This window comes from Chiloscyllium plagiosum, unplaced genomic scaffold (genome assembly GCF_037043375.1).
Source record: "Chiloscyllium plagiosum isolate Xiang-an unplaced genomic scaffold, Cpla_swu_hap1 HiC_scaffold_39, whole genome shotgun sequence".
NCBI classification, from domain to species: domain Eukaryota; kingdom Metazoa; phylum Chordata; class Chondrichthyes; order Orectolobiformes; family Hemiscylliidae; genus Chiloscyllium; species Chiloscyllium plagiosum.
This window is the reverse complement of record NW_028270177.1, coordinates 41,784,925-41,798,704: the sequence shown is the minus strand read 5'-3', so window position 1 is coordinate 41,798,704 and position 13,780 is coordinate 41,784,925. Positions and strand designations below refer to the sequence as shown.

At 43.0% G+C, this 13,780-nt stretch overlaps 1 protein-coding gene across 2 annotated transcripts in view; it reads right to left on the bottom strand.

The window, feature by feature from the left end:
* Positions 1-13,780, bottom strand: part of lrrk1 (leucine-rich repeat kinase 1) — a 252,945-nt gene that overhangs the window by 136,059 nt on the left and 103,106 nt on the right. For both annotated transcript variants that reach the window (XM_043677668.2, XM_087981352.1), the window contains 3 exons: positions 3,351-3,478; positions 3,098-3,261; positions 537-674 (listed from right to left, as the gene is read on the bottom strand). In XM_043677668.2, coding sequence (XP_043533603.2) covers positions 537-674; positions 3,098-3,261; positions 3,351-3,478 — 430 coding nt within the window. The remainder of the gene's footprint in view (positions 1-536; positions 675-3,097; positions 3,262-3,350; positions 3,479-13,780) is intronic.

Here is a 13,780-nt window from a genome sequence, read left to right as displayed (position 1 = left end):
TCAAACTGTAACTTCCTGCTCCCATCTACAGAAGAATGTCGATTATCTGAATTTCGGATTATTCAAACAAGATTGCAAGATCCCAATGCTTGGCTAAACCGTGTTATCCAGCATTCGATTATCCGAGGTTTCTCTGTACACAACTCATTGTGCCTCGAAACTCAATGTTGGAAGCAGACAGTAATATACAACTCTCGCTTCCTTTATCCAAATCTGCACCATTATAGTAAAGTCGCCATAGTCTTACCAGACCACAGGGTTGCTCTCTCATTAGACAGAGATGACGGGTGATAGTTTACACCACAACTTAGGTGAGGGGAGAGGTAGAGAAGGGGAGTCTTCATAGTAACCTCAACTGGTGCAGAACTGAAGCTATTGGTGTTATTCTGCATCGTAAATGTCCAGCTAACTGAACTGACAAATACCATCACAGGATTTACATAGAAGAGATGTGAAGAAACCCAGTGGATGGTTTTCCATGATTTCAATCCATCAACCTTTTACAGAATACAAATTCCAAAATTGTGCACAAATACCTTAAGTTCAAAGAGGTTTGCTGGTACTTCCTTCAGTAAATTGTCAGAAAAATTTGCTTCTTTCAGACAATTCTTCCAGAAGATACTCAGAGTGTTTGGAAGTGATATCAAGACGTTTCCAGAAACATTACAAAATTCCTAGAAATATAGAAAATAATTTGCATTTTAACAATCACATTATTAGTTTCAGACATTTCCCCTTCTCTTGGGAGTAAAGGAAAAATGTGATTATTATTTGTTGTAATCATCCATTATACTTTTGATGCATTTATCAGGTCATTGCAGACATTAGTGGTTTAGCAAAGAATTTATGCTGATAAAATGAACATGTTCCCCCGATGGCCCAGGGGAAGAAATTGTTGCATAGTCTGGCCGTGAGAGACCGAAGAGTTTGATTGAAGGATTGTGGGGTCTTCCACAATGCTCTTAGATGCAGCATGTGGCGCAAATGTCTGTAATGGTTTACCAAGTCCCTTGATTTACTAATAAGTGTGGGAGATTATCTGTATCTTCTGTGAAGACTGCTATTCCGCCTTCTTTTCTTTTTTGCCCATCCTTCCTAAATGTTGAATATCATTTGATATCCAGTTCCCAATCTTGGTAACTATTTAGCCACTTCTCTGTAATGGTAATTAAATCACACCCATTTACTTCAACTTGTGCCTTCAAATCAACTCTATTGCAAATATAATATGCATTCAGCTAAAATGACTTTCATTTTGCCTTTTTAACACTCTTCCTCCTTTCTGATCTTATTTGATATTTGCCTTTGCTTTGTCTATCATTTAATTTTGCTTACTACTCTTCTAATTCTTGTTATCAGTTTTACTTCCCTCCAATTTGAACTTTGTCTCATATTCCAATGACCTATCAATCTAATCAAATCCTCCCAACACCATTCACAAATGTCCCTGCCAGGATATTAGTCCCGGTTCTGCCAACGTGTATCTTCTGCATCTACACCAGAACCAGCCTCAGAAATCTTATGCCCTCTCTCCTATACCATTTTTCTAACCATGTGTTCAACCTCTCAATTCCGCAATCATGTGCTCACCAGCATGTGGCTCTGAGAATAATCCTGAGATTACTGCTTATGAGGCTCTGCTTTTGAATTTCCTTCCTAGTTGTTTAAATCCTGTTTTAAGGACTTCATCCCCCTTCCTACCCAAGTCATTGACATCAATGTGGATCACGAACTCTGGGTGTTCATCCTTCCAAGAGGAATTCCTACTGTTGAAACGCTACAGTTTACCTGCAGTGGTCAATATAAACATTGGAATTCCAACTGCTCCACATGCCATAAGGTTGGCCTTACTTTTGTCCAAGCCATTTGCTCACCATGTAAGCTTGATACTAAAGTTGAGCACATCAATATTATCAAGTGGTATAATCAAATTATGGGTTGCTGTGAATACATATACTTACAAGTACCACAGTGGTTAGGACTGCTGCCTCACAGCTCCAGAGACCGGGGTTCAATTCCCGCCTCAGGCGACTGACTGTGTGGAGTTTGCACATTCTCCCCGTGTCTGCGTGGGTTTCCTCCGGGTGCTCCGGTTTCCTCCCACAGTCCAAAGATGTGCAGGTAAGGTGAATTGGCCATGCTAAATTGCCCGTAGTGTTAGGTAAAGGGGTAAATGTAGGGGTATGGCTGGGTTGCGCTTCGGCGGGTCGGTGTGGACTTGTTGGGCCGAACGGCCTGTTTCCACACTGTAAGTAATCTAATCTAATCTAATCTAATTTACCCTTGAAAGCGAAGATGGCTCAAACATATAGCTTAGCTATTCATTGTAGTAACAACACTAATATTAAGATCCACCAACAGGATTTTGCTATTAGGCCAATAATACTGTCTGCCTACCATACATCTGAGTAATGTGACATATGGATCTCAGTAAGTGTAATGACAGATACATGAGCCATACACTGCAATGAATAGCAGATCATTTCAAATACCTGTTCCTTTCGCTGTTCACAATAGACAGAGTACTCTACCAACCCACGTTTGTGATATTCAGAATACAATATCTAAAAAAGTTGCAATTCTGTGATGAACATCATTTGCTGAACATTGAGTGTATAAAGATCTACACTAATAACTAACTTAACATCATTGCAATGTGTCTCAATTACATTTGCCAGGATATTCATATGCAGGAACCAGTCTTCTGCATTAAAACATAACATGCCAATATCATGTGCCTTTTTTGATATAAACGAAAGTGTAGAGGACAACAATTACATAATATATGCTCTGCAGTAATGCCTTGGCTCCGATTAGTCAATCTGCCACCTGATCAGCACACTTTTCTCATGCAGAGTGGTTTATCATTCCCTTTGAAATTTAGTATTCTTCCATCTGTCATGATGCGGGCAAAATGAAAAAGCTGAGATAGCACATTGCATTTTTTAGCAACACTCAAGCTCTATATTACCAATACAACTATTAGTTATGGATTTTCTGAGCAGAGTAGTTAAAACCTGCGAGGTAAAACCTGCTACTATTCCAGACGACCCTCTCAGCCTTACACTCCCTGAGAATTCTGTGCAACTATGCTTACCAAAGGACAGGCCCAGGGTTCCGGAAAGTCCTTGAGTGCATTCTGAGATGCTTTCAAGCTGCTGAGGGACTTGCAGCAGTTCAGGAATGTACAGGGTAAAAGCTGAAGTCTATTGTTAGAAACATCAATCTCCTGGAGTTTTCTCAATCCAATCCAGTTTGTTGCTAGAGGTAAAGGAATCTATTAAAAGCCAATCAAACACTGTAAAGAAAAGAAGAATTTGAGACATTTTCTCTGATTAAGATTTCTATACCTTTTTCCTCATCAAATAACATTTCCAGCAAGTTGCTGTAAGCTGAGAGTTTTTCGAGCTTTGGTAGATGTAAGAAGCCAGTGGGAAGGCAGCTCAGTTGGTTCCTTGAAACATCAATTTCCAGAATACTGAAAAAAGTATAACATAATCCTGTTAACCGAATTTTTGATGCTGCACTGAAATATCTATTCAGCAAATTTCCTACCCTGAAGTTTTAATTAAATCATCTTTCATTCTTAAGGCTTAACCTGCTTAACCAATAGTATATCTTTTTTTAACTACAAGACTAAAATTGTCCGCAGCACTGCAGGAATGGCCTCACCAACCACCCGTACAATCGTAACCAAGAACCTTCCCTCTTTTTAACCTCCAACCGACTAGCAATAAAGGTCAAAATTCCATTTGTCTCCTTAAATATTTGCCGAACCACATGGTAATGTTTCATGTTTCATGCATGAGACCACCCTCTGCACTGCATTGTTTGGTGTCAATCACCATTTAAATAATAGTCTAACTTTTGCTTCTTCCTACCAAAGTACATCACCGAATACTTTAAAATTCTATCTGCCAAATTTTTACCTATTCACTTCATCTATCTACATCTCCTCTTGCAAATTCCTTGTGTTCTCATCCCAGCATGCCCTTCTACCTATGTATGACCTGCAAATTTATTTATCTCTTCACCTTTCAGGCACTCTGCTGTTTTCCTGATGAAGGGCTTTTGCCCAAAACGTCGATTTTACTGCTCCTCGGATGCTGCCTGAACTGCTGTGCTTTTCCAGCACCACTAATCCAAATTCAAATATATTACAATCTGAACCATCCTCTAGGTCATTAATATAGGTAGAAAATAATTGATGCTGTAGAACTCATCCTTGTGGCACTCCACTAGTTGTGCTTTTCCAACCTGAAAAAGACCCATTAATTCTGACTGTGTGTCAATCAACTCTCAATCCATATAGATACATTATCCTCAATACTACAAGCTTTCATTTGTACATCTTTTGTGTGGCACCTTAGTGGAAAATTGCAGTTTTCCAAATCTGCTAGAAACTTCTTGGAATCCAGAGAGTTCTAGACAATTTCAATCAAAGCTACTGCCATCTCTGTGGCACTTTATTTATAAACCTTGGATAAAGACCATCAAGTCCTGGTAACTTGCTGGTCTTTAGTCCCACTAGTTTGACAAATACTTACAGTGCTCTACATCATGAGGACTGATGGAAGTTATCTGCCATTTCCCTATTCCATGCCCCAGTTGTAACCTCCAAGGTCCCACACTTACTTTAGCTAGTTTCTTTTGTGATACTATAAACTTCATGGATTAAAAGGACCAGCAACTCCTTCTGGAATAAACCATTTCGGATGAAAGACGCAAGGAGAAACTTTTATGAAGGAATTAAAAGCAACAGTGAATTGACCATCCCTGGGAAGAAGCAACATAAACAAGTCATTTCCTCGGACATACGAGGTAACACTGCTTGATAACCTGCTGCCTCATGTTATAAAGTGGAGATTGACTCCCACCCCATCCCACCCCCCTGAAAGCTACTAACTGAAACCCAAAAGGAGCACCTCGCCTTGTAATCTGTTAAAAGAACAGTTAAATGAAAGGACTCCCTGATCTCCACTTTATAAGTAACAAGTGACAATTTATTTATTTAACCCTAACAGTGAACAAATTAATAGAATTATCAATAAACCACACAATTCCCCCCTAACTACTAACTATTCCCTTCCTGAACTCAATTCAACTGGTATGCTATTCCAGTAAAACCCAAATAATAAAAAAAAACTAAATTAAAACTAAGACTCTCAAAATCTACACAGGATGTGTCTTCCGGAATGTTCTGTTGTTTCTCTAGTCATAAATGCCTGTCTTCCACTGATCCTTCTTTCAGGGACATTTTCTCTGGGAATTCTTTCATTCTGAACACCTCTCTCTATCAAATTCTGGTGCCAGGAATATTATCTTAAAGTGCCATGTACCTTTGTGAACAGATAGTGCTTTTTAAGAGAGCATGGAGATTTCTGAGAGAGCGAGATTTTTTTCTTAGATGGCAGTTTGCTCTCCCCTCTGTCCAACCGACCCCTTCTCTATACCCATGATGTCATAATTTTGTTACAATTAGATTGGTTCGAGGCAATCAAAAGCATCAGATTTAAATTTAATTGGGTTTTGGTATCTAGGGTCTGGTTTATTTGGCTAATATTCTCTGTGCATCTATAGTTGCATGCAGGCACATTTTTTAAAAATCTCCAAGCTTTTAAAAACAAAACACATCACTGCTCAAAGGACCACACACTCTTCTCCCCTATAATGTTTACAAACAAATTCTAGCTTCCTGCCTTCCACTTCAGGAGTACTCAACACAACTTCATGAACTCATGACAAATAGACAACTTAAGTCTGCCTGCGGAAGGCATGTTCTCAAGTAAAGGGGTTAACTGCAGGAAAAACTATTTTAAGCAGACAGCTAACCTCAAATATAACAAGGAACAGGGGAACTACTTCTGATAAGATGGCAAGATACAGACAGGATGAAAGAACCTATTGAATCATCAATAATGTCACACTACAAGCTTGAAAGAGTGAAAACTCTAAGAATCCAATACCAGAACAATTCGGTCACAGAACTTCTAAGAACAACACTGCATAAGGTTTGAAACCTGGACACTTCCAGAGACAGACACTGCTTGTTGGAATCCTGGCCAGATTCTGTTATTAAATGGGCATATATTAAATGGGTAATAGCGAAGTTGTGAGGCTTAACTTGCTTACTTCAGGTATCTTATTTTGGTTCCTATATGCAGAAAAGTTTAAATCATTGTTTCAGTAGATGATTGAGAGATTTCTTAGTAATTAGCCAGATTAAATGGAATTGGTAGGGATTTACCCACAACACTTTCTTTTTATGTATGAATAGAACTTCTCATTGTTTGTTTTATATTTCTTGCCAATTAATGTTTGGAAACAATTTTCTTCCTCTTTAGAACATAGAAAAGTACAGCGCAGAACAGGCCCTTTGGCCCACAATGTTGTGCCGAGATTTAATCCTAATGTCAAATATAGTAACTTAACCTATGCACCCCTCAACTCACTGCTCTCCATGTGCATATCCAGCAGTCACTTAAATGTCCCCAATGACACTGCTTCCACCACCACAGCTGGCAATGCATTCACAACTCTCTGTGTGAAGAACCTACCTCTGATGTCTCCTTTATACATTCCACCTAATATCTTCAAGCTATGACTACTCCCACCAGTCAATCCTGCCCTGGGGAAAAGTCTCTGGCTATTGACTCTATCTATTCCTTTCATTATTTTGTACATGTCGATCAGGTCTCCTCTCTTCCTCCTTCTCTCCAGAGAGAAAAGTCCGAACTTATTCAACCTTTCTTCATAAGGCAAGCCCTCCATCCAGGCAGCATCCTGGTAAACTTTCTTTGCACCCTCTCTTTATCTTTCCTATAGTAGGGTGACCAGAACTGGACACAATATTCCAAGTGTGGTCTCACCAGGGACTTGTAGAGCTGCAGCAAAATCTCATGGCTCTTAAACTCAATCCCCTGTTAATGAAAGCCAAAACACCATATGCTTTCTTAACAACCCTATCCACTTGGGAGGCAACTTTGAGGGATCTATGTACTTGCACACCCAGAACCCTCTGTTCCTCCACTCTGCCAAGAATCCTGTCTTTAATCCTATATTCAGCATTCGAGTTTGACCTTCCAAAATGCATCACTTCGCATTTATCCAGGTTGAATTCCATCTGCCATTTTTCAGCCCAGCTCTGCATCCTGTCTATGTCGCACTGCAGCCTGCAGTAGCCCTCTATACTATCAACGACACCTCCAGCCTTTGTGTCATCTGCAAATTTACTAACCCATCCCTCAACCTCCTCATCCAAGTCATTTATAAAAACTACAAAGAGCAGAGATAGAGCCCTGCGGGACCCCACTCAACACTGACCTCCAGGCAGAATACTTTCCATCTTCAACCACTCTCTGCCTTCTGTCAGCCAGCCAATTCTGAATCCAGATAGCCAACTCTCCCTGTATCCCATACTTCCTGACTTTATGAATGAGCCTATCACGGGGAACCCTATCAAATGCCTTGCTGAAGTCCAAACACGCCACATCCACTGCTCGACTGTCATCGACCTGTCTTGACACCTCCTCAAAGAACTCAATAAGATTTGTGAGGCATGACCTGCCCCTCACAAAGCTATGCCTTTAATCACACTCTGCTTTGCCAAACAGTCATAAATCCTATCCCTTGGAATTCTTTCCAAAACTTTGCTGACCACAGACGTAAGACTGACTGGTCTGTAATTTCCAGAGATTTCCCTATTCCCCTTCTTGAAAAAAGGAACAACATTCATCTCCTTCCAATCCTCTGGTATGACTCCCGTGGAGAGTGAGGAGGCAAATATCTTCGTCAGTAGCTTAGCAACCTCCTTTCTCCCTTCCCGGAGCAGCCTAGGATAAACCTGGTCTGGCCCTGGAGACTTATCAATCTTAATGTTTTCCAAAATTTCGAGCGCATCACCTTCATCAATCTTGATCTGGTCAAGACTGTATCCCAGCTCCTCTAAGTTTTCATTTACAACAAGTTCCCTTTCCTTGGTGAAAACCAAAGCAAAAAACTCCTTTAGGGCTTTCCCTATCTGCTCAGACTCCACGTACAGGTTCCCTCCGCTATCCCTGATCGGCCCTACCTTCTCCCTGATCATTCTCTTATTCCTCACATATGAGCTTTATTAGCTTTTTGAACATCTGACACAGGTTCTTAAAGTATTCCCAATCTTCAGGCTTATTACTAGTTTTGTATTCCTTAGTTTTTGATTGGATCCTGTCCTTGACAACCTTAGTTAGCTATGGGTGGTTCATTCTTTTCACCTTATCCCTCTTTTTGACTGGAATAAATTTTTGCTAAGTGTTATTTGCAGCAGCAGTGGGAGTGGTGAAGACAAGGTCCAAGGGGTTGCCAGGAAGATAAATTAATCCTTTAAAACTTACCTCATGAATTGCTGCCTCACAACATCAGGGACCACCCTTGAATGACCGTCTGTGTGGAGTTTGCACATTCTCCCAGTGTCTGTGTGGGTTTCCTCCGAGTGCTCTGGTTTCCTCCCACAAGCCAAATATGTGCAGGTTTGGTGGATTGGTCATGCTAAATTGCAAATAGTGTTCAGGGATGTGTAGGTTAGGTGGATTAGTCAGGGTTAAATATAGGGTAAGGGAATGGGACTGGGTGGAAATGCTCTTTGGAGGGTTGGCATGGGCTTGTTGGGCCGAAGGGCCTGTTTCCATACTGTAGGGATTCTATGATTCTATGAATAGACGGAGCACATGCTGAGCAGCAGCAGACACAGGATTGCTGAGTCCGTGAGGTAATATATTTGGGTCTTCCGCAAAGACCGTTCCCTCCGTGACTACCTGGTCAGGTCCACGTCCCCCTACGACCCACCCTCCCATCCTGGCACTTTCCCCTGCCACCGCAGGAACTGTAAAACCTGTGCCCACAACTCCTCCCTCACCTCCATCCAAGGCCCTAAAGGAGCCTTCCACATCCATCAAAGTTTTACCTGCACATCCACTAATATCATTTATTGTATCCGTTGCTCCCGATGCGGTCTCCTCTACATTGGGGAGACTGGGCGCCTCCTAGCAGAGCGCTTTAGGGAACATCTCCGAGACACCCGCACCAATCAACCAAACCGCCCCGTGGCTCAACATTTCAACTCCCCCTCCCACTCTGCCGAGGATATGGAGGTGCTGGGCCTCCTCCACCACCGCTCCCTCACCACCAGACGCATGGAAGAAGAACGCCTCATCTTCCGCCTCAGAACACTTCAACCCCAGGGCATCAATGTGGACTTCAACAGCTTCCTCATTTCCCCTTCCCCCACCTCATCCTAGTTTCTAACCTCCAGCAAAACTGTCCCCTTGACTTGTCCGGACTTGTCCGACCTGCCCAGCTCCTTTTCCACTTATCCACTCCACCCTCTCCTCCCTAACCTATTACCTTCATCACCTTCCCCACTGACCTATTGTACTCTATGCTACTCTCTCCCCACCCCCACCCTCCTCTAGCTTATCTCTCCACGCTTCAGGCTCTCTGCCTTTATTTCTGATGAAGGGCTTTTGCCCGAAACGTCGATTTCGAAGCTCCTCGGATGCTGCCTGAATTGCTGTGCTCTTCCAGCACAACTGATCCAGAATCTGGTTTCCAGCATCTGCAGTCATTGTTTTTACCAATATATTTGGGTAGTTGCTTTATTGGAAATACTATAAGGTAGTCTTTTCCACCCATTCTCCTCCTCCAACCAAAAAAAAAAAGGTCTTGTGCATCAATTCAGTAAGGTTACTAGTTTTTTTTCTATAGTCTCTTTGGGAATTTGGAACAGTGGGAATAGATGTAGAGCAGTTGCATGCTCCTCCAGTATAATATGGGAGGTAACGGTCACCACTCTGTCCCCTCTTACTTCATCCATGGGAACTGCACCCAACTCCAGCTCCTCAGAAACAGCGTTAGGGGACTGGAACCGGAGCTGGATGAACTTCGGATCATTTGGGAGGTGGAGGGAGGTAATAGGAGTTACAGGGAGGTAGTCACACCTCAGGTACAGGAAAAAGATAGATGGGTTACAGTCAGGGTACAGAAAGGGAACAGACAGACAGTGCAGGGATCCTTGTGGCCAAACCCCTCAATGGGGTACCTTCTGGGGAAGGTGGAACCTGTACATGAAGGATGGGTTGCACTTAAACTGGAAGGGCACCAATGTCCTGGGTGGGAAATTTGCTGGACCACTTCTGGAGCGTTTAAACTTGTTTGGCAGAGGGATGGGAATCAGAGCTACAGATCAGAGGAGAGGGTAGTTGTTGAATGGGCAGAAATAAAATGCAGCGAGTCTGACAGGATGGATACACAGTTGATAGGGCAAAGGGATGGGTTAAAGTGTGCCTGTTTCAATGCAAGGAGTGTCAGGAATAAGAGTGATGAACTTAGAGCACAAATCAGTACTTGGATGTTGTGGCCATAACGGAAACATGGATTTCACAGGGCAGGAATGGTTGCTGGATGTTCCAGGGTTTAGATCTTTGCAAAAGAACAGGGAGGGGATAAAAGAGGAGGGGGAGTAGCATTGTGAATTAGAGAGTGCATCACAGCTGCAAAACGGAGGTTGTTGAGGCGGGTTCGTCTACTGAGTCGGTATGGGTAGAAGTCAGTAACGGGAAAGGAACAGTCACTTTATTTGGTGTTTTCTATAAACCCCTCAATAGCTGCAGAGAGATAGAAGAACAGATTGGACAGCAGATCTTGGAAAGGTGCAGCTGTAACAGAGTTGTTGTTATGGGTGACTTCAGCTTCCCCAATATTGATTGGAACCTCCTTAGTGTAGATGGTCTGGATGGAGCTAACTTTGTCAGGTATGTCCAGGAGGGACTCCTGACTCAAATAATCGATTGGCCGATTAGAGGGGGGAGGCCAACTTAGTTGTGGTGCTAGGCAACAAGCCAGGCCAGATGCCAGATCTCTCAGTGACAGTGACCACAACTGCCTCAGCTTTACCATAGCATGGAGGGGGATATGGACAGACTGTATGAGAAGGTATTTAATTGGGGGGGGGGGGGGGGGGGGGAGAAATTGTGCTGCTATTAGACAAGAGCTGTGAAGTAGGAAATGGGAACAATTGTTCTACGGGAAAGGCACAACATATATGGGGACTGTTTAAGGAGCACTTTTAGCGAGTGCTGGCTAACTTTGCCCTACTGAAACAGGCAAGGAATGGTAAGGTGAAGGAGCCTTGGATGACGAGAGAAGAGAAGCTTCTCATCAAGAGGAAGAAGGAAACTTACTTAAGGTTGAGGAAGCAAGGCTCTGGCACAGCGTGAGAGAATTACAGGGTAGCTAGGAAAGAACTCAAATATGTACTGAGGAGAGCTAGGAGGGGGCACGAAAAAAACCATGGCAGGGAGGATTAGGGAATACTCAAAGGCGTATGTGAGGAATAAGGGAATGATCAGAGAGAGGGTAGGGCCGATCAGGGATATTGGAGGGAACTTGTGCCTGGAGTCTGAAGATATAGGGGAGGCCCTAAATGAGTTGTTTTGCTTCAGTATTCATGAGAGAGAGGGACCTTGTTGATAGTGAGAACACCATGGACCAGGTTAATAGGCTTGAACAGATTGATATTAAGGAAGTGGATATGCCGGAAGTTCTAGGAAGCATCAAGATGATAAATCCTCAGGGCCGGACCAGATATATCCAAGGTTACTACAGGAAGTGAGGAATTGCTGTGCCTCTGGATCCTCACTCTTGACTGGAGGGAGGTGAATGCTGTTCCTCTGTTCAAGAAAGGGAATAGGGAAATCCCTTGGAATTACAGACCGCTCAGTCTTACATCTGTGGTAAGCAAGGCACTGGAAAGTATTCTGAGACATAGGATTTATAATTATTTGGAAAAACATATCTGATTAAAGATAGTCAGCATGGCTTTGTGAGGGACAGGTCATGCCTCACAAGTCTTATTGTGTTCTTTGAGGATTTGACAAGACAAGTTGACAAAGGTCGAGCAGTGGATGTGGTTTATATGGATTTCAGTAAGGCATTTGATAAGGTTCCCCACGGTAGGCCCCATCAGTAAGGTAGGAGGTACGAGATACAGGGAAATTTGGCTATCTGGATACAGAACTGGCTGGCCGAAAGAAGACAATGAGTGGTACTGGGTGGATAGTATTCCACCTGGGGATCGACGATCAGTTGAGTCCTGCAGGGTTCTGTTCTTGGGTGTCTGCTCTTTGTAGTGACTCAGATGAAGAAGTGGAAGTGTGGGTTAGTAAGTTTGCCGATGACACAAAGGTCGATGGTGTTGTAGATAGTGTTGAGTGGCTGTTACAGGATACAACATGACATTGACAGGATGCAGAGCTGGGCTGAGAAGTGGCAGATGGAGTTCAACCTGGATAAATGCAAAGTGATTCATTTTGGAAGGTCAAATTTAAATGCTGAATACAGGGTTAAAGATAGAATTCTTGGCAGTGTGAAGGAACACCGGGATCTTGGGGTCCAGGTACATAAATCCTTATGGAGAGGTTGAGTGAGCTAAGGCTTTTCACATTGCAGAGTAGGAGGAAGAGAGATGACTTGATAGAGGTGTACAAGATAGTGAGAGGCATAGATAGAGTAGATGGTCAGAGACTTTTCCCCACGGCAGAAATGGCTGTCACGAGGGGTCATAATTTTAAGGTAATTGGAGCAAGGGGAGATGTCAGAGGTAGGTTCTTTATGCAGAGAGTGGTGGGTATGTTCAATGGTACTAGAGTCAGAGACATTAAGGACGTTTAAAGGGGCCATATTGGACCTGGTACTGGGGAACGAGCCAGGACAGGTGGTAGAAGTTGCGTTGGGGGATTCTTTGCAAACAGTGACCACAATTCTGTAAGTTTTAGAATACTCATAAATAAAGTTGAGAGTGGTCCTGAGGGAAGAGTAATAAATGGGCCAATAATATCAAAATTAGGCATGAGCTCAGAAATGTGAATTGGATACAGCTATTTGAAGGGAAGTCCACATTTGATATGTGGGAGGCTTTCAAAGATAGGTTAAAAATAGTGCAGGATAGGTATGTCCCGTTGAAGGCAAAGGATTGGAAGGGCAAGATTCGTGAACCGTGGATGACAGGAGAAATTGTACGACTAGCCAAGAGGAAAAGGGAAGCGTACATAAGGTTTAGGCAGCTAAGGACAGAACAGGCCCTGGAGGAATATCAGAAGAGTAGGACAAGTCTTTTAAACGAGGAATGAAGCGGGCTAAAAGGGGTCATGAAATAGCTTTAGCAAGCAGAATTAAGGAGAATCCCAAAGTATTTTATTCTTATATAAGAAGCAAGCAGGTAACTAGAGAAAGGATTGGTCCACTAAAGGATAATGAAGGAAGGCTGTGTGTCGAACCTGAGAGAATGGGTGAGATTCTGAATGATTACTTTGCATCAGTGTTCACTGAGTGAAGGAACATGATGAATCTTTAGGTTAGAGATAGAAGTTTGATTAGTCTGGATCACGTTGACATAAGTAGGGAAGATGTGTTGGTAAGGCTAGAGGTTATTAAGGTGGACAAATCCCCAGGACCGGATGGGATCTATCCCAGGTTGCAGAGGGAGATTAGATTAGATTAGATTAGATTACTTACAGTGTGGAAACAGGCCCTTCGGCCCAACAAGTCCACACCGCCCCGCCGAAGCGCAACCCACCCATACCCCTACATTTACCCCTTACCTAACACTACGGGCAATTTAGCATGGCCAATTCACCTAACCTGCATATTTTTGGACTGTGGGAGGAAACCGGAGCACCCGGAGGAAACCCACGCAGACACGGGGAGAACGTGCAAACTCCACACAGTCAGTCGCCTGAGGCGGGAA